Raw genomic sequence first — 20,268 nt, 5'->3', positions numbered from 1 at the left:
AAAAATATCAGCTACCAAATGGTGCCAATGGCAGGTAAGGTCTTCTTCCCAATGCTAATAGGAGATTTGGAGGAGTAGGTTTGTTTGTGTGGGTTTTTTTGTCAAGACTGGAGCAGAAAAGGAAAAGGTTAAATACACCTCCCTGCTTGCTGCAGTCATGCTGATAATGAACAGCCCTCTTAGTAGCTGCTATTTGCATTTTAAAAACTGTGCACATTAAATGAAAATATGCTTTGACTGTCCAGTTTGGCCTAGAGGAGGCATACAAGCTGTATATGAGATGTTTTCCTGTTGCTGATTGAGGCCAATTTCAAGAATCAGATCTATGTGTCTGAGATAATTAGTGGCTGTGTGTGTGTGTGTGTGTGTGTGTGTGTGTTTTAAATCCCCCCCCCCGCCAAAGCCAGTATCAAGACTTCAGAGGAGCAATGTAGAAAAGTATAACTTGGGGGGGGGGGGAATTCCATGTAAACATAGTTGCAAGGTCCCTTCAGGTTTAGGCAGTTGACAGTAATGATAATGTTGGGATTTTTTTTAACAGTATGAGGACTGCTGCACCCCATCTGAGTTTTACTGTTGTAGGCAGCTAGCAAAGATACATAACAGCATTATCTTCCATTTCTCTCTGTTAATACTCCTCTGCTTGCTGGAAAAAGTACAGTGGGAGAGAATCTTCCTAGATACATCCGCCCCAACCAAAGAAAGGGAATGGAAAGCATGCTTTGATGTTGTTCTTTATTTATATATCTATTTATTTTTTAAAAATAGACGACTCTCTCATATAAGATAGCAAGGCGGTATGCAACAAAATATGCAAATGAAATAAAATCTAGAATGCTGTACAATATAAAATAAGCATGGCAGTTGTCTCACATTGAAAAAGTTTAAATATATGAATTGGTTTGTCAGCATAAAAAGGTTTTCAAGAGACCTTTGAAAATTGGCTGTGAGTATGCCTGTTGAATCTCTACTGAAGGAGTGGGGCCAGTGACATAAAATGTCCAGTTTCTAATTGAAACCAGCCAGGTTTCTGAAACTTTTGGGACAACTAACAGTACTCCTACAGATTATCTTTGTGCTGGGATCAAGGCAAAAATAAATATTATTTTGGTACCAAACCCACCACCTTTTTGGAAATAGTAAAAGTTTTTAATTTCTAGACATAAACTTTCAGGCACCTAAGCAGCATAATTTTCTGATGTTTTTCCACCCTTCTACAGAACCTACAGAAGTGGTCGTTATCCCCCCCTCCCTTCTCTCTCTTTTATGATGTCCCAGAAGGCTGGGCAACATAGCTCTTTAAATCAGACCACTCTTGAAAGGGCAGAAAAGCAGCCAGTATTTGCATCTTCAATGAATTTCAGAAGTAACACAATATGATAGCATGAAATTAATCATTTTGCCCCTAATGTAATGAGAGAGTTTAAGAACAAACCCAGGGTGGTAAGTTAAGGCAAGAAGAGGCTCATACAGTGGTAGGAGGAATGTGTTAATTGTTAGCTTGCTTGACCAGCCTGCCCATAGACTCCTGGTTAGCATTCTTGGGTTGTTCTTGGAAACAGGTATGTAACTGCTGATATGTTGACAGAGTAAGTAGCTCTCAGCAACTCCTCATTTTCTGCCTTAGGAGATCCCTCTGATCTCTGGTCCCTCTGATAATGCCTGTCCTACAAAAAATGTGCAGTCGAATCAAGTACTCGCTCATCTTGGAAGAATCTTCTCAAAGGATAGCGTGGCTGTCATAGTCATATAGTTACATTTTTGTAGAGAGAGCCCATGCTTTCATGGCAGAGATACCCATTACTTGGGAGTCAACTGTTTCTTGTAATGTGAATTTCATTTAAGTGACAGGCCATAGAAAGCAGAGACACAGCTGCATTAACTCCAGAAAAATTATGATATTGGCCCTAAACATAGAATTGTGATTTGCAGCAGAAAGCCAAGAACATTTTCTGTTGGAGATTCTCTGTGGTATGTGGATGATCTTAGGAAGAAATTACCGAAGAAATCTTAAGAGACATTGGAGTTGCAAGGAATCCTGAGGAATAGCTGTTTTCTATTTGTATGATACTTAATGCATCAAAATGGCACTGAAGCAGTTGATGAAAGCATATAGTAGTTCTTTCAAATCTGATATTGCTTGTGATTGTAGTGGTAAAAGACAGTTTTTAGAACATGTAGTTAAGATTTGTGGTAACATTTACATAAGAAATTCATATAGTTCCCATCTTAAAAAATAACATAAAAAGAAACAACTGTGTGATAGAAAATCTTAATCATGGTTATTCAACTACAAACCCCTTATCGAGAAATTGAAATTAAAAACAGATCAGATTGATTAATAGAACTCAAATATAGTTATTAAGAGAAAGAGGTCTGATGCCTGTTCTCCATTATGGTTATGAAGACAAATATTTAACCTCTTCACTGCATGAGAATATATTATTGGGTTTTCAAAATGCACTAGGAAACAGCAGTGCTATTTTACTAGAAAAATTGGTGCCGGAACTCACCACAAATGCCTCCCTTGTTCTCTTCTAATGGCAATGGCCCCCACCTGAGACGTGCCAGAACTGAGTTCCGGCTGAACAAAAGCCCAGGGAAGTAGTCATCTGGAATTATGCTGAGCTCACTACTGTCAGTTCTGTATTATACTTAATAATTTCGCATACAGATATGCACCTGTCCCCACATCAAGAGGCATTGTCATGTCAGAAGGGACAAAAAATTAGCCCCTGAAGCAGACAAAAGAAGAAAATATTTTGAGCATAAATCTGAGCTTTAGCTGAATAGCCATAGAGGCATGAACAGTAATGGAACCTCTTTACTGCAGAATTAGAATTTTTGGGCATAGGATATGAATCATCTTCTGATGCTAACTGGTAGAAAAAAATCCTCTCTCCATACAAAAAATATGACAAATGCATTCTCTCTCCCTCCCCCCCTCTCTTTTAATAGCTTAATGAATTTTAGTACATGTATCTCTATTGTTCATTATTTTGTTCTTTTTCTTCCAGAGGAGAACAGGAACAGTATCATCAACTCCAGCCTGGAATCAGTCACATCATCAAACATCAACAGTTTCCTCCATTCCAACAGCACTCCTCAGTCTAACATGAACTCCAGTGACCCTGACTTAGAAGTTATTAAACCCAACAGGCCAAACTCACTGTGAGTACAATCCTGATTTATATGTCAGTATTTCCTCTCTGCTGACCCACTGTTCTGCTTATTAGGAATAAAGTCTGTTGATTTAATAATGTTTAATACTACTGTAACCACAAGCTATGTGCTTTATATTTTGAAACTCTGAAATGTACATACGTTCAATATGTTTGGGGTTTGTTAATTTACCTTCTATTATTCTGAATAAGTGGGGTGGCTTTGGATCTAGGGGGGGTATGTCTTTACACTCCAGCTTGCTCATTTGTGCACATGTCTTGTGTTTTGTGTTGGCTACACAGGAGTGTTTCCTAGTTTCGTTTGCTCCCAGAATCAGAGAGAGGATTTCCTATTTAGCTAAAACTGAAAAAGTGCTTTTGGCACAGTTCTTCACCAGCTAACTGTGTGCCCGTCTCTTTGCTGTTTGTGCATTGTCAACATTTCAATGAAATGCCTAATCCTAAATCTCAGAGGAATGGTCCAGTTCTACTAGGAATTGTTCCTAATCTCTCACAGCTGATTTCTCACATGAGTAGCAGCAGACTTCTGTTTTGGTTAAAAAAATCAGTCATTTCCCTAGGCTCTGTTGTGTCTGGCAACATAGTTCAGCAAAAGTTCCTCACCACACTTGAGCTTCCTTTCTGCACAGACAGAATCCACTCCAGACTCTGGCAGTAACTGAATGTTTTAGAACACCTGCAGCTGTCATCAGAGGCCTCCTCCTTTGTCCCCTGATAAGGTCTACATTGTAAAAGACATTGACATGACATCAGTGTGTTGTGACTTTTTCTTATCCTTGCATTGCTTCATTGAGACAGGGTGGAGAAATTCAAAAGTTTATTAGTAGACATTACCAGAGAAAAGAGATGAAAGAGACAAAAGGTTGTTGCTTTTGGTGGCAGCTATGCACCCTCTTCAGTGTCAACTTCTGGACTCTGTGGCAAGCTTTCCTGTTAAGACAGTGGCTGTTGTTCCAGAACTCTTACAGGCATCAAGTTGACCAAGGTGATGTTGCCATCATTCAAATATGTTCCTTATGTCAAGGTGTCCCATAAACCCGGATGGAACAGAAGGTTGTGTTTATTGGCTTACTGGTGTTTGAGTTTCTAAACTCTGTGTGTATGTCTGTTTAGTAATTTATTCCCTTCTTTCCAATTCCTAAACTGTTCTTGTGATATGTGAAATTAAAAACACACAACCATAAAGAGGAGTCAGAATGATGTTGTATCAAAAGAATAATAGATTGTTGACTCAAAAGGTGTTCAGCCATTGAACTTGACAACATGTTCCTTTTGAAATGTGCCAGGAATAAGTCCTTAATCAATAAAGTGGTCTTTTTCCATTTTGTGTAGAAATGGTGGGAAGGCTGGTTTTATTACCAGGCAGCCTTTAAGAAGAGAATAAGGATCTTAACCCAGTCAAGACTTTGAGAGATGGAATCTATACCAAAGTGTGCAGACAACTTTGATAAAATATCTGAGCACATCTTTCGCCCTACATTCTGCTTTGAATTCTGGTTTCTTTGTAGGAAAGCAGATGTTTTCCTACCACAGTTCCTACTTTATAGTAAAAAATCATCAGAATAAATGAGTGCTGGCAAAACATTGAAATTGATGGCTGTCATAAACATAGTTTCCGCTCATTTTTGAAGCACCCAAGTAGAGTTTCTAGAGTGGGGATGTTGGGTTATTTTTTTAATGGGATGAAGGAAAACAATCTTTATTCCAACTTTAAAAAAAACTAACTTCTGTCATTTTGGCATTTTGTGTGCACCAGCTAAAAGTCTTCTGTCACTACTTTTTGAATTGTGACTTGAGAAAGAAGCAAGCACTCTCAATTACAAATCAAACAAGCATAGCTCCTTTGTTGGATACTTGCTTCATTCATTTCACTGTCAATCAGGCTTATATGCTGCCCAATAATAACATACTCTGGGAATCAGTTAAATGTTAAAGTACAAAAATCACCCATAAAACAATATTGCTTTCAGCCACTACTTGTCATTTTCAATCTGCTCTCTGATTTATTTTCATGATCACTGCTATTTTTAGAGCTTGCCATTGAAGGGTGTTGGGCTGTCAATTTTTATTTGTCCTTTAAATTAGAATAGATTCATTATCAGCTTCTGAAATCTAACAGCAGAATTATAGCCACCACCTTCTGAATTTTGTTCTTCATTGTACAACGCCAGTTGATCCCATTTTTACAGCAGCTTACCATTGAGATGTGATAAAGAGAGCAGGGTGTTTTTGAATAGATTAGAACAAGGTGTCCTTAAGAGTCAATTGCTTTGTTTTGTGGGTGAATGTAGCATGTGCTTATCAAATGTGTGGGTGATTTGTGTCTCTGAAATGGGGTCAGGTCAGCTTTGTAGTTTAGGAGCTTAGGAGCATTCCTTGCTCCAGCACTGCTTCTGGATGCCCAGTGATTAGAAGTATTTTTTACCAATTTTATGTGGTCTTTTCTGTGAACCACCCTGAGACCTCTGGGTATAGGGTGGTATATAAATTCAATAAATAAAAAATCAGACCCTGGAGATTTGAATTCATTTAAAGTAGATAGGTGTTCCCTTGCCACATCTTTTTCTGTCCTGGGTTGCAGTTCATTCATTGCATAATTTATTTTGTTATCACCAGGTCAGGCCTAAGTAGTGCAAGCAGAAATCATTTACAGATTTGCCACTACAGTCATAAAAAGGTAAAGGACCATTAGGTCCAGTCGTGACCGACTCTGGGGTTGCAGCGCTCATCTCACTTTATTGGCCGAGGGAGCCGGCGTACAGCTTCCAGGTCATGTGGCCAGCATGACTAAGCTGATTCTGGCGAACCAGAGCAGCGCACGGAAACGCCATTTACCTTCCCGCCGGAGCAGTACCTATTTATCTACTTGCACTTTGACGTGCTTTCGAACTGCTAGGTTGGCAGGAGCAGGGGCCGAGCAATGGGAGCTCACCCCATCGCGGGGATTCGAACCACCAACCTTCTGATCAGCAAGTCCTAGGCTCTGTGGTTTAACCCACAGCGCCACCCGCGTCCCCCACTACAGTCATACCTCGGGTTAAGGTTGCTTCAGGTTGAGCGTTTTCGGGTTGCGCTCCGCTGCGACCCGGAAGTGACGGAATGCGTTACAGACGCTCAAAATGATGTCACATGCATGCGCAGAAGCGACGAATTGCGACTCGCAGATGCGGGTTGCATTCTCTTCAGGATGCGAACGGGGTTCCGGAACAGATCCCGTTCACATCCAGAGGTACCACTGTAATTGGAAAGATTCAGGATGATTGAAATTAAATTTCTCTCCATGGAAGGAGGGAAGGGTTGACTGCTGAGGGCTATTATGGTAGACTAATAGTATTGACAGCTAGACTATTAAGGTATATCTGCCTAAGCCGTTAATGCTGTTGATGTTTCATTTCATCCACTCTTTTTCACCCCAGCTGTTTTTCTCAGGATTGTGGCTAGTCAACTGCCCCTTGTCAGGGTACACCTGTGTGTGTTGCATGTATAGCCCACCCACCCTTTCTCCAAAGAATCTTACACCAGTGTTTTAAGCTGTACAACAAACCTGAGAAGGAGATTAAGCTGACAGCTGATAATTGACCCTGAGCCACCCAGCTTTGTCCCTGAGAGGAGGATGTGAAATGGGTTTCTGACACTCAAATGCAGTGTTGTAGACACTGCATTAAACAGCCTGTTTGTGCATTTCATCCAAAGGGAGGAAAATGTTCTTCTAGGAAATAATTTGAGTGAATTCTAAATACAGTGGTACCTCGGGTTAAGAACTTAATTTGTTTTGGAGGTCTGTTCTTACTGTTCTTAACCTGAGGTATCACTTTAGCTAAAGGGGCCTCCTGCTGCCGCTGCCGCCGTGCCGCCACTGTGCTATTTCTGTTCTCATCCTGAAGCAAAGTTCTTAACTCGAGGTACTATTTCTGGGTTAGCGGAGTCTGTAACCTGAAGTGTCTGTAACCTGAAGCATCTGTAACCCGAGGTACCACTGTAAAATAAGGGTTTAGAACCTTTGTATTTTAAATATATATATTTTTAACCATTAAGATTAAATATCCAGTTTCCTGCTCTTTAAATGTTGTTTCTAACAATGTACAGGTTATAAACAAGGGAATACAAACATTGATTTGGCTCAATATACAATAGATTCTCTCTCCCCCCTTATCCCATATCACTAGTGTGTGCAGATAATTTAAGGGAAGGGCAGAGACAGTCTCTCACTTCACCCTTGGTTTAGAAGAAGGCAGAAGCTGTTTGAGTCTTCCTGTGCAAAGTTGGTTTCTCAAATTTGGCACCATAAAAGCCTCCAGTCCCTCCGAGTTCAATGAAGTTTGCAAAAAACTTTAAGCTGGGAAACCAGGGCAGATGCAATTGCCAGAAATGGAGAGTAGTGTGTGGTGATGTGTGTTGGCAGCTGCATCTGTGGACCCATGGCTGTAACACAATAATACCAGGGGGTCTGCAAATGCACTCACCACTAAAGGCATTTTATGCTTTTCTTGTGTCTGTAAAATGAATTTAAAATCTACCTTGGCACAAATGTGCTGTATATAGGATGAAAAGTGCACAGAATTTTGCTTAATGGTTGCCAGCAATTTGATTTTAATTTGATCTTAATTAATTTTATAATGAATGTTTTTAGAATGTTGGATTATTTTGATTGTTGTTAGCCGCCCTAAGCCCAGCTTCGGCTGGGGAGGGCGGAATATAAATAAAATTTATTATTATTATTATTATTTTGCACTTTGTTCTACATAAATAACATATTCTCTGCACACATATATTGCAAGAAGTTATTCATGCTGCTTTTGACTATAAAGTTTACAAACATTCTTTGCCGCATTATAAGATCAGGCAACTTAAATAAAATATGAAATATAAACTTTCTGATAAGTCTGCTTCAGAACTGCACTTATCTGCTGCATTTTATATTATATTTGTTCCTACTTCTTGTTTTTGTAATCCCTGGCTTTTTTCTTACAGGGAAGTATTCAGATTTTTTTGCTTTGCCTGTCTACAAAGACAATTGCAAGTCAGGAAGTTCTCAGAAGTGATTTTGCTAAAGGGCAAAGATATTTCCTGTCTAGCAACCGATTGGATTATTATGTGAATGCATTTTATTTATTAGGCTTGGGGTTTGGTTTTATACAGAAAAGGTCTGGGCAGAAGCTGCTCTTAAATTCAACAGGATTTGCCTGCTGTCAGATACTTGTCAGTATTGCTCAAGAGGAGTTATAGTCAAACTAATGTTGACCTAGGGACGCGGGTGGCGCTGTGGGTTAAAGCCTCAGCGCCTAGGACTTGTCGATCGAAAGGTCGGCGGTTCGAATCCCCGCGGCGGGGTGCGCTCCCGTCGCTCGGTCCCAGCGCCTGCCAACCTAGCAGTTCGAAAGCACCCTCGGGTGCAAGTAGATAAATAGGGACCGCTTACCAGCGGGAAGGTAAACGGCGTTCCGTGTGCTGCGCTGGCTCGCCAGATGCAGCTTGTCATGCTGGCCACGTGACCCGGAAGTGTCTCCGGACAGCGCTGGCCCACGGCCTCTTTAGTGGGATGGGCGCACAACCCTAGAGTCTGGCAAGACTGGCCCGCACGGGCAGGGGTACCTTTACCTTTACCTTTAATGTTGACCTATAATCAGCCTTGGGAAGAAGCGTGTGTGTGTTTATGTTTGTTTTGAAATGTTGTTTTACTTAGTTGTTTTTGTTGCTACCACAAAACACTTGAAGTTCCTTTCAAGATGGAGACATTAACTAACATTTCTGGACATAGTTTAACACCAGCCTACACTTCATGACTAATTTTAAATGAATGTAGTTCAGTATAAGATCATAATTTTATTCAAATAGTGGCTAACTTTTTGAAAATCACTTTAAAAAATGAATTTTTAAAGATGTTTTGACTGCAGTAAGCTTATCTTCTTAAAACCCAGGCTAGGGTGGTGGTGACAGGAATGGTAGTTCAACAACATCTGGGGCAAAGTTCCCTACACCCAGTGAAGCAATTCTTATTTGAAGGGAAGTTGCAGCGTTTTATTAGGGGCTAGAAATTTCTTTCATGATGGAAAAGTTAGTTGTATGATGTACTGGAACTCTAAGATGCACTTCTTGGGTGTACTAGAGAAGGAGGCTCGTAAAATCTTCTGACAATTTGAAAATATTACATAGAAAAGGATAGGTGCAGCTTTTGGTAAGCAGAAGCATTTTATTAGTGCTCGTGTGTGAATGTATAATTTGTTAGCATCATGTCTGGCCATTATCAGCATCCAGTCATAATGAAAGTAGGTCAAGAGATGGTGTGTGTATCAGCAGAGCATTAAAAAACTATGTATGCATTCAGTAGTGTGTACACCGAACAGTTACTAAGATCTACTTTAGATAAAAGACTTAGTTTTTGCTGTTTCCAAGGGGGCTATTTCCAATATCAACTTCTTCTTTGCTAGTTCTTGGGTGGGAGTAAGGATACCTTTGGCTGGCCCAAGTATCTGGGCTGGGAATGGGACAATGTGCATGAGACGTTTCTGTTTCCTAAGTAGGATGTTGAGGGTTTGAAATAAAAACATTCTCAACTTTACAGTTTTCCTTTTGAAAGGCAGCTTCCCTGTGATTCTGGTCTCCTGGTTATGTGCCCAGTAGTTGCTTTAGCCTCCTTTATATAATTAGAACAAGTCCTTGTTGAATTTCTCTCAACTATGGGAGTGCAGTCTTGGGATTCCAGACAGTTCCTTAAGGTATATTTAGTCTACAAAGAAATATTAAGCTGCTCCTAGTTTCCTGTTGGGCCTGTTGACAAATTCAGCTTAGTGGTTGAGCATTCCCCACATCAAGTATTTGTGTTAACACATTGTCTCTTTTTTAAGAAAACAGCCCTTGAGCACAATGTCATACATTAGAAGTGAGAGATTGCATGTTGCTAATTTCGTATTTGAGAGTGTGCAAGCTTTTACACTTCACAGAGCTCTTATTCAGGTGGAACAATAAATCCTGCAGAGGATTTCTGAGGTGATGTCCAGCTATAATATAATAATAATAATTTATTATTTGTACCCTGCCCATCTGGCTGGGTTTCCTCAGCCACTCTCGGCGGCTTCCAACAAAGACCAAAAATACACTAAGATGTCACACATTAAAAACTTCCCTGAACAGGGCTGCCTTCAGATGTCTTCTGAATGTCAGGTAGTTGTTTATCTCTTCGACATCTGATGGGAGGGCGTTCCACAGGGCGGGCACCACTACCGAGAAGGCCCTCTGCCTGGTTCCCTGTAGCTTTGCTTCTTGCAATGAGGAAACCGCCAGAAGGCCCTCGGCACTGGACCTCAGCGTCCAGGCAGAACAATGGGGGTGGAGATGCTCCTTCAGGTATATTGGGCCAAGGCCATTTAGGGCTTTAAAGGTCAACACCAACACTATGAATTGTGCTCGGAAACGTACTGGGAGCCAATGTAGGTCTTTCAAGACCAGTGTTATGTGGTCTCGGCGGTCGCCCTCAGTCACCAGTCTAGCTGCCGCATTCTGGATTAGTTGTAGTTTCCGGGTCACCTTCAAAGGTAGCCCCACGTAGAGCACATTGCAGTAGTCCAAGCGGGAGATAACTAGAGCATGCACCACTCTGGCGAGACAGCCTGCAGGCAGATAGGGTCTCAGCCTGCGTACCAGGTGGAGCTGGTAGACAGCTGCCCTGGATACAGAATTGACCTGCGCCTCCATGGATAGCTGTGAGTCCAAAATGACTCCCAGGCTGCACACCTGGTCCTTCAGGGGCACAGTTACCCCATTCAGGATCAGTGAGTCCACACCAGCCCGCCCCCTGTCCCCCAAGAACAGTACTTCTGTCTTGTCAGGATTCAACTTCAATCCATTAGCCGCCATTTATCCCCCAACCGCCTCCAGGCACTCACACAGGACCTTCACTGCCTTCATTGGTTCTGATTTGAAAGAGAGGTAGAGCTGGGTATCATCTGCATATTGATGGGCACCCAATCCAAACCCCCTGATGATCTCTCCCAGCGGTTTCATATAGATGTTAAAAAGCATGGCGGGGGGGGGGGGAGCTGTACAATTTTAGGTTACTCTCTTGATTGAAACCCTTAACCCTGGCCCAAAGTAATATGTAAGTATGCTCTAACATGCAGGCTCAAAGGTTCTTGGTAATCGCCCAAGCACATCTACAGTTTGTTAAGCAATCAATAGCTTTCTATTTTCAGCAGCGTCAGTTACTGTAGACAACAGGTATTCCTTGAGGTTGTGTGTAGGCTTGTAGTGTAATGGCAAACACAGAGCTCATCGGCCCCTCACTTTGTCTACCTGCCAGATTAATCTGAGATGCTGAGATACTGTGGAACCGATGCACTGTTCCCTGTGCTGTGAACTGCATTTTCACAGAGCTTTTTGGATGACCTGACTTGCTTTGGATATATTGCCCTAGCATGTAGAGTAGTCTTAAGCTTGCTTTTTAGTGAAACATTGCTACCAATTAGAGATGTGTTTTCCTCCATATAACTTGATAGCAGTTTCAAGGGTCGATTGCTATAGATCATAACACAGCTTCTTCATGTAATATCATAACGCTCTGCTTTAACACATCTAATGCAACTGCCAATTTTGTTGTTTTGGGAATATCTATAGATTGCAAATACCAATCTGAAATATATCAGTGTAAATTAAGTTCATGCCATGCAGAAGGTTGAGTTAACAGTTTTTGTAAATTACCAGTGCCGTGTATTTTCATTTTTACCTCTTATTTGGCAGGACCCTCACCCAAGTTGTTCTCAGTTTAAAAGTGCTGTTTTTGTACCAGATCTAAATAGTAATAAAAGCCACTTTAAAATGCAAACTTTTCTGTTTACTGAATTTGCACAGGTAAATTCATTTAAAAAACACACAAATAAATTGATAATCAGAAGTTAAAGGCTTGTATTTGCTTAGGTTTCAATCCATCTATTCCTTGAGGAAAAGCCACTAAGATAAACCAAGAGTAAATAAAATAATTGATTTCAGTAACTATTTTGTGCTAGAAGAACGTATGAATACTGCAAGTGGCTGGTTGCAGAAATATACTTGGTAAAATGAGTGCTAACAGGTAAGCTGCCCCTTCCCTCCAAACATTTTTGTAGCCCTGAAGATTGAACTGTTATGGGGGCCCCTTTGCAACCAGCAATGTGGTCTGGGTAATCACTGTTTTCTTCTTCAGTAGGGTTGTTTACAACAACCTTTACAACAGCTGTGCTATTGGCTCTCAAATTTTGGGATTGTTGAAATACAGACAGAAAAAAATTAATCAATTTGTGTCATGTGACCCATTTAAAACCCCCCACAAAAAACCACAATGTGGACTAAAGTTGCTTCTGGTCCCCTCTGGAATTAGGGGCCCTGAAGCTTAAGCTTCATTAGTTTTATAGTAGATCTGTCCATTCCTAGTTGTCCTCTTTCTTGACCTTCCAGTGAATGTCAATGACAGCTACTGTTTGTATAGGAACTTGATTCACTACAGATAGATTGTTTGTATAGGAAATTGATTCACTACATCTTAATATTTTGTCCCCTGCCCTGCCTCGGGATGGATTTGCTGTTGTTTTGATGTGTACTGAATGATATAGTCATAGTGTTTGCACCCAGCATGGCTTAGCAAATGGCTGATGTCTTGTTACCAATATCACAAATGATTGGAAATCTAGAATTATAACTCTGAATTCAGAAACAGAAATGTAGTTGAATCATACACATCTCACAGCCAGCAGGATCCTAAGTCTGAGTTATAGCTGTATGCATGGTCCTTAATCATCTTAATTCATAGCAAATTACAAACCCTATAGTGACAAATCATGTAATGTGACAAATGGGAGCATGAATTGTCAGATTTTGGTTTAGATAAGAGTAATCACCCACTCATTGTTGACAAACTCTGAAGTGAGCTGTGATTTGTCATATTAGTCCCTGCTAACAGGGGTTAAACAACACCTTCTTTGACTCAGTGTATACCTTAATTTTTTCTCTACCTGGTTTTTCATTTTAGGAAGACACAAAAAATAGTGTGACTTTTCAAATATATACTGTTTACCAAAGATTAAAATACAGCATGTGTCTGCTGGATACTGAAAGTTGACTTCTATTTCCTATTTTATCCAGCTTTGATCTATTATGAATCAAGCTGAGAGGTATTTTCTGTCCATTCACTTGCTCAAATGCGAGGTAGGGGAACAAATCTGTATACCAAGTTGAAACATTAATGACCCTTTTTAATGGAAACTGTTGAAAGAACACAGCTTTTGTGTTGTGGGGTCATGTGTCCTCAATTTCATTTTAATATTTTGCAGTTCATGTGCAATACTGTACTCTTGCAGCAATGAAAGAAGCTCTTAGAAAGGATAATGAGGGTTCAGTTTTTTGCTATAGAAATTGAACTAGAGAGGACATTAATCATGGATCGAAGTGTAAAAGTGGTTATTGTAAGAACTTAGTGTACGACTTTCTTCTTTCTCAAGATGCATCCCTAAGTGTGTAATACTGTTCATAATAGTTTTAGTGTCTTTTTTTATACCTAGAACATCTGGGTTGATGGTCAAGCATTGATTCCTCCCACCCCCCTTTGATGTGGTTTTCAGACACTCACGACTCATTTTTCTCATAAATTAAATGTCTCTTGTGGGTGTCTTATATCTTGTGTCTCACACTGAATTGAAGGGAATTAAGCCCCTTGGTTCTCTTGCTTTTTAGGTCAGGAATGTAGTCTACCATCACTGTCCTCCATCAAATCCTCACATTTGCCTCTTCCTGTTTTGAGGATTTGAGGTCTGGCAGAAGTCTTACATCTGTTTCTATTACTACCTTTATTCAGGTTGGATTCTCAGGAATGGTACTGCATACAGCACAGTTGTGTTCATTACTAGGGGAGATTTGCCCTCCTGCTTTCTTCTCATCAACATCCCCACTTCCTCATGTTAACCCCCTAGAGCTTCACCTTCCCACCCACCACATGCAACTACTAGCCCCGCCCTTTTATCTTACCAACCCACTTAAGTCACTAAATTAAATAAGGTTATGTTCAACTTGTTGTTGAAGACATCACATGGTACCAAGAGTGGAATGTATTGTGTGAAGGTACTGTGGAATACTTAATGGCTCTGCATCCTTTATCTCTCTCTCTCGTGAGCTAAATAAAGAATGGAAGAGGCAGAAGTTTGAGTACAGCAAGAAAGGAGGGACACTGACATATTCATTTCTCCTAATGCACCCTTAAGCCCCATCTACCTACATCCACCCCATCCCAATTCCTTCCTCCCCCCAGCTTTATTCTCCCCAGACTCCAGAGCCATAAAACTGTCTCTCTCACACACATTTACTTTCCTCACTACCTTACATATTCCTCCTCATTCCTCCAAATGCCATCTTTACCCCTGTCCAATGCTACCTGCTTCTTTACCAATTCCTCCTTTCTCTTCCCCTGTGTCACCAAAGGACTAAAACTGTTACACACAGAGAAACCCTCCTTCCTCGCCCCCCCAAGGCCTTCTCTTAACACTTCCAAGTCATTTAGTGCAGACACGAGTCCCCACCTTTTTCTTCCTGACTTTCCTTTCGCTGCCCCTGTCTTAATAATGTTGGAAAATAGCCAATGAAAACAGCAGAGTGACAGACTAGTGCAAATATAGTCTAGGGAGAAAAGGTAAAGCGGTGGCAGGCAAGATTCACAACTGATTTTCTTGTTTTTCACTTGCTGCTTACCAGCAAATCAAAATAAGTTCATCTGGAGAAAAAGAGCATCGCATATTGTTCAGTATCACAAAGTGTGTCTTGAAACTCAGATTGCATCCCATGCCAGTTCTCTGCTATATACTTTATTGTATGAATTTTTGAAATGCGTGTTACCTCTTCTATCCAGATCTCTGTACTTACCAGCTGCTGCATACATAAATGATTTCTAAATGTCCAAGAAACATCTAGTGAGAGATATGTCAGTTAGGGCTTCTGCAAACATTTGGCTCTGTTTTCAGAATTCCTCATAATCCCTGAAGATCTTTATTCTGCCGTGCACTGACAATGGAGAACAATCATTCTAAACCACAAGATCAGTGAAACAGGCTTGTTTGGGTACACATAAGAGGAAAATTACAATCCATAATTTGAGGAGACTGCAAGTATTTTAGCCTGCTTGGTCAAAAGGGACTCCTATTCAGTATCTGAAAAAAGAATGTAAACGTGTTGTGGCTACTTTCTGTGGCTATTTCTGCTTTTAATGCAAAAAATATTGTGCATATGTTGTCCTGTTGCATAGGCCTTTCTTGTTCTTGTTAACTTGCCATGCAGGCTTTGGAAAGCTTTTGCTGTTCTTAATTCCATGGTTGCGTTTGCCTTTCAATATCTCTTCTCCATGTTATAAACCCCAAACTGAAGCCTAACATTTCAGTGAAAAGCATTCTGAGTTTGTTTTTATTTGGAGCACGGGTTTGGGGTTTTTTTGGGGGTTAACATTTGACACGTGGGAATTTATAACAGAATATTCTCTTAGTGAAAAATTCTGAGCCACAGAACTTTTCTCTAAAATCCACAGAGATTCACTGTTCAAACTATTCATTTTTCTACATGTCTTACTCCAAGTCCAGAGCTCAACGTTATGGGAATTGTGTGCCAAATACAGCAGCCACATGCCTTCAACTCCTCAAAATAAGTGGTATCTTCACGCTTTGGATTTGCAAGAAGACCCTGTGGCTTTAGTTTAGATATTATTTTTTTGAAGGAAAACTTTTAATGGAGTGTTTAGAACTTTGAGCTCCATAGCAGCAGAATTCACTGTGTGTGAGAGAGACAGGCAGGACAGGCCAGGGCTTCCATATTTATAGCATTTCCAGTCTCAGATTTCAATTTTGTTTTGTTTTTAGTTTACCAACTGCAAGGTGACAGATACCACAAGGTTTGAAATCTACACATTTGATATTTTATTGTTCAGTGGAGTCTGTCTGACAATTGACTGAGTTGGTGTGAAGACACCAAATGTTCACAAATTGTCCAAATGTTCATGTAACAAGCTGTCAAGATGTTTGCAATCCAGTAAGGGAAAGTTCTCACTTTCGGCAGGATTAAAACATCAACACAGGCCCCAGGTGCAACAGTGGCCTTATGCAATAGAATAAAAATTGTAAAGAAGTCCCAGGAATAGCTAAGACAGTCAGCCAAAGTAACTCCCTCTAGATGTTGCAGAACTACAGCTCCCATTGTTCCTGATTATTGATCAGACTGGCCAGTGCTGATGTGAAAGCAGTCCAGCAACATATCGAGGGCCATAAGTTCCCCATCTTGGTTTATAGTTTCTGCCAATGGCTTATGTTCTCAGGTTTCCTCTTCTAGTCCTGCCTGTCCCCCAATCCAACCTGGTTTCATTTATTGGCTCCCTTCCCTTTGGTCTTTACTTGCTTCCTTTGGTTTCTTGTTCTGGATTGCAACATCGCTGTTACACTGATAAGCCACTGTGTATCTTTCTTACTGCTCTATTTACCTGAATATCAAATCATTATCTCAGATTTAATATGCAGAATCAGAATGTATTGTTTTTTCCTCAAATGATTCACTTTCCTCTTCTCTTTAACAATTTTTTTACAAACTTGGGCATTATCCTTAAATCACCCCCCCTCTCTCACACACACACACACTCTCTCACACACACACAAACAAAATATTCATGCTGATTCTTCTAAAACTATATTTAGGCCTTCGTTTTAAGGCCTTGTGTATTGACTACTATGATGTTTTATTCACAGGTGGCCTCAGCCTCATCTCTCAGCTTAGTCTACTGTCTTAACTCTTCCGCTCATTTATTTTTTCTTCACGCTTTAATCAGGTTACACCCTTGAAAACGTCTCATTTACTTTTTTAAATCAAATTTCATTTTTACAATTAAAGCAATTAACAATAATCCAAATGTAAAACACACATTTGGTTTCGGCTTCCCTTCTCATTCCCCATGGTTCATTACAATATTTTCTTTTCCATTACATAATCTAATTTTTCTCCCTATATTTTCACTGTCTCAGTTTTATATCCCAATAATTGTTACTGCTGAATTTACTCTATTACTTTTAACTTTTCAATGTGTTTACAATAATTTTCCAGATAGTCTAATAGGCTACATAAGAGATGTTATAGTTTGAACTGATGTGGATTTTGGAGATGTTCTATGGCCCAGAGTCAGCAATATCAGGGATTTTGGATACAGTTGTTGTTTTTTTAATCTGACAAACCTAGAGGGTTCTTCGTTCTCTTTTGATATTTATCATAAGTGTAAAAAGGTAAAGGTAAAGGGACCCCTAAGTGTACTTCATGCATATTCATCAGTGAATAAATATACCTGAAGCAGTCACCACAATCACGGGAATTTGTCTGCCTTAACCTCCTCCTATTGGCTTTGTCAAGACGCCTTGTCATTCAATTGGCTCAGATTTCTGCATTAATTGTAGATTTTTCCTAATGATCCAGAGAGAAAAATAGAACCCTTAAGTCATAAAGACATCCTGTCTCATTCTGAAAGGAGATCCCTCTGCTTAATTAACTTCATAAATTAGCTGTCGCTATAGCACCACCACTTTATCACCAGATGGAGGTAATATAATCTCTCTGATCCTTTTTGCCATTGTAATGGATCCCAACCATCAATTAACATGCCCTTGAGCCTTTCCATTTGGCAGCATTATGGTCGTGAGGAAGCTGATGTGCAGACAGAGTTGTCAAAGGAGTGCTAAGCTGTGAAATTATCAATAGCCTAAGAATTCTAGCAGGTTGCTTGTCTTTTTTTCTGGTTATGCTCTATTTTTTTTCACCCATGTTCTCATATTTAGAATCCCCCCTGATCCAACTGAAGCCTTTGAAGATGTGCCTACTTCAAGCCAAACATCTGTGGAAGGTGGCAGCGTTGACAAGTGATGTTGATCAACTGCTTTTGAAGTGGACTGACTGGGAGTTATACTATGTCCATGAGAGTACCATACCCAGAAAACACACACGCAAATTAGCACACTTTACATTTTGAAGAATCGTTTATTTTATTTTTCTACATTCAAACCCCCTTCATCTCAAAAGTAGATGGAAGAGGCAGCATTTTTATTATAAATACATGCTCTGCATCCAGTGATTTGATTCCAAGTTGATGATGGGTTTGGGGGTGCAAGGGCAATCAAAAGGTGAAATAGCATCTCTCTTATCAGTGATTTTGTTTACTTCCCAGTTACCTATCCACATTTGTTATATACACCTTGATAGACTTTGTGATTTGGTTGGCTGTTAATATCTTTTAAGGATTTAATTACTAAACTTGTTCATTATATTGCTAGGTAGACCTACATTTTTGCCTCTTTTTCTTTTTTCCAAGCATTGAATGTTGTAATTTTGAGTGAAGGAGTCAAGAATATGGGAAAGAAGACACAAACATTTATCAGTTGCATAGCTAACACTCAGGAAGGTGGGCTCTTGGCTAAGGTGCAGGCATACAGAAGCACCAGTAACATAGAATTGGTGCACTGAGTGCCAGAACTAAAGGAAGAGGTGGGGAGGAGAGATAATACGAAGACAAATGTGTAGTTCTGTTTTTTGTTCTCCCTTCCAAAACTTGATCTGGTTTACACAAAAAAACTCCAGTGAAAATACTGGAACAATCACTGGTAAACCCTTCTGACAGAAGGTTGTGCCATTCTTGTTTTCAAGGTGTCTGCACTTTGCTGGGGTATTAATGTTAGCTTCTGCCCAGGACATGAAAGCAGCTAGTTAAGATTACTATGGCCATAATTCTCAAGGCACTTACTCTTGAGTGCTTCCATTTATTTTCATGAAACCTTTCACAACTTTTGTAAACTACAAAAAAATCTATGGGCAGCAAAGTAGCTGTTTGTAGGGTTGGGTTGTTTTTTCTTAACATTTTACTAGTTTAACAATACAGTTATGCACACTGATGATTGTGGGTTGTATCCCAATGTTAGTCATACTCTGAGTGCATCCATTAATATTAATGGACATGACTAACTTGGGTCCATTTATTTCAGTGGGTCTCTTCTAAGTAGAACTTAGCTGGATACAGCATGGTATATATGTCCGTTGAATGCATTGTTAAAATAATAATTTAAAAAATTGGAAGGGCTCACAGCTCAGGGATAGACCATATGCTTTGCATGCAGAAGACCCCAGGTTCAATTTCAGTTAAGAGAATCTTGAAGAACAATCTTGGAAAATATCGTCGCCTAAAATATTGAAGAGCTATTGGAGCAGACAGTAATGGATTGCTCTGAATATTTGATTACAACAGACGGCTGAGATAGAAATCTGCTTAAATAAATGGATGAACCAACAGTGAAGCCTGCCATAAGACACCTTTTTTTGTTCACATGTGGTATATTGAGCAAAGTCACCTTGCCATTCAGTCCCTTCTTCGTGATACTGGTGTTTATGAATGGTTTAGTTGGTGGCTTTGTGCAGTGTGAGAAACTCAGGTTTTGTTGTTGCGTCCTGTCCCCCCAACTCTACCCACAGGTTGCTCTCAAGGGTTAGGGAATCCTCCGGAGAAGTATGTAGTATGGTGTGAACAGCTACAGTGTGTGTGTAGGGCGTGTTGTTGCAGAAAACTTACCATTGCACATAAATGGCGAGGAGGTGGAGAGGGTTGGTAGTTTTAAATACCTGGGCATTTATATCTCTGAGGACCTCTCATGGACTGCAAATATTAATATGGTTGTGAGGAAGGTGCAGGGGAGGTTGTATTTCCTGAGAATGCTCAGGGGACTGAATCTATCTCAGCACCTACTTCTGTCCTATTATCACAGTACCATTGAGAGTGTCTTAACCTATAGTGTATTATCGTGGTATGGGAGCAGCTCTGAAACGGATAAAAAAGCTTTACAGAGAATAATTAAAATTGCCCAGAATGTTATTGGGCTCCAACTACCAACCCTGGATGAGATCTTCACGTCTCGCACTTTGAAGAAGTCACACAATATCCTGAGAGATCCCACCCATCCTGCTCACAACTTCTTTGAACTGTTGCCTTCGGGCAGAAGATATAGGACAATGAAAACACGAACCACACGCCTTCTGAATAGTTTCTATCCAAGAGCTCTGATTGCACTAA

The 20,268-nt window shown here is 40.2% G+C and overlaps 1 protein-coding gene across 9 annotated transcripts in view; it reads left to right on the top strand.

Moving 5' to 3' along the window:
* The window catches only part of ARHGAP26 (Rho GTPase activating protein 26), a 204,773-nt gene that overhangs the window by 156,532 nt on the left and 27,973 nt on the right, over positions 1-20,268 (top strand). For 8 of the 9 annotated variants that reach the window (XM_053376699.1, XM_053376700.1, XM_053376695.1 and 5 more), the window contains one exon: positions 3,018-3,171. In XM_053376699.1, coding sequence (XP_053232674.1) covers positions 3,018-3,171 — 154 coding nt within the window. Of the gene's footprint in view, positions 1-3,017; positions 3,172-17,992; positions 19,264-20,268 lie in introns of those variants that run through there. The other variant, XM_053376701.1, reaches the window with a different exon arrangement.

Source organism: Podarcis raffonei, chromosome 2 (assembly GCF_027172205.1).
Source record: "Podarcis raffonei isolate rPodRaf1 chromosome 2, rPodRaf1.pri, whole genome shotgun sequence".
Classification (NCBI taxonomy): Eukaryota; Metazoa; Chordata; class Lepidosauria; order Squamata; family Lacertidae; genus Podarcis; species Podarcis raffonei.
This window is presented reverse-complemented; position numbering and strand designations above follow the sequence as displayed.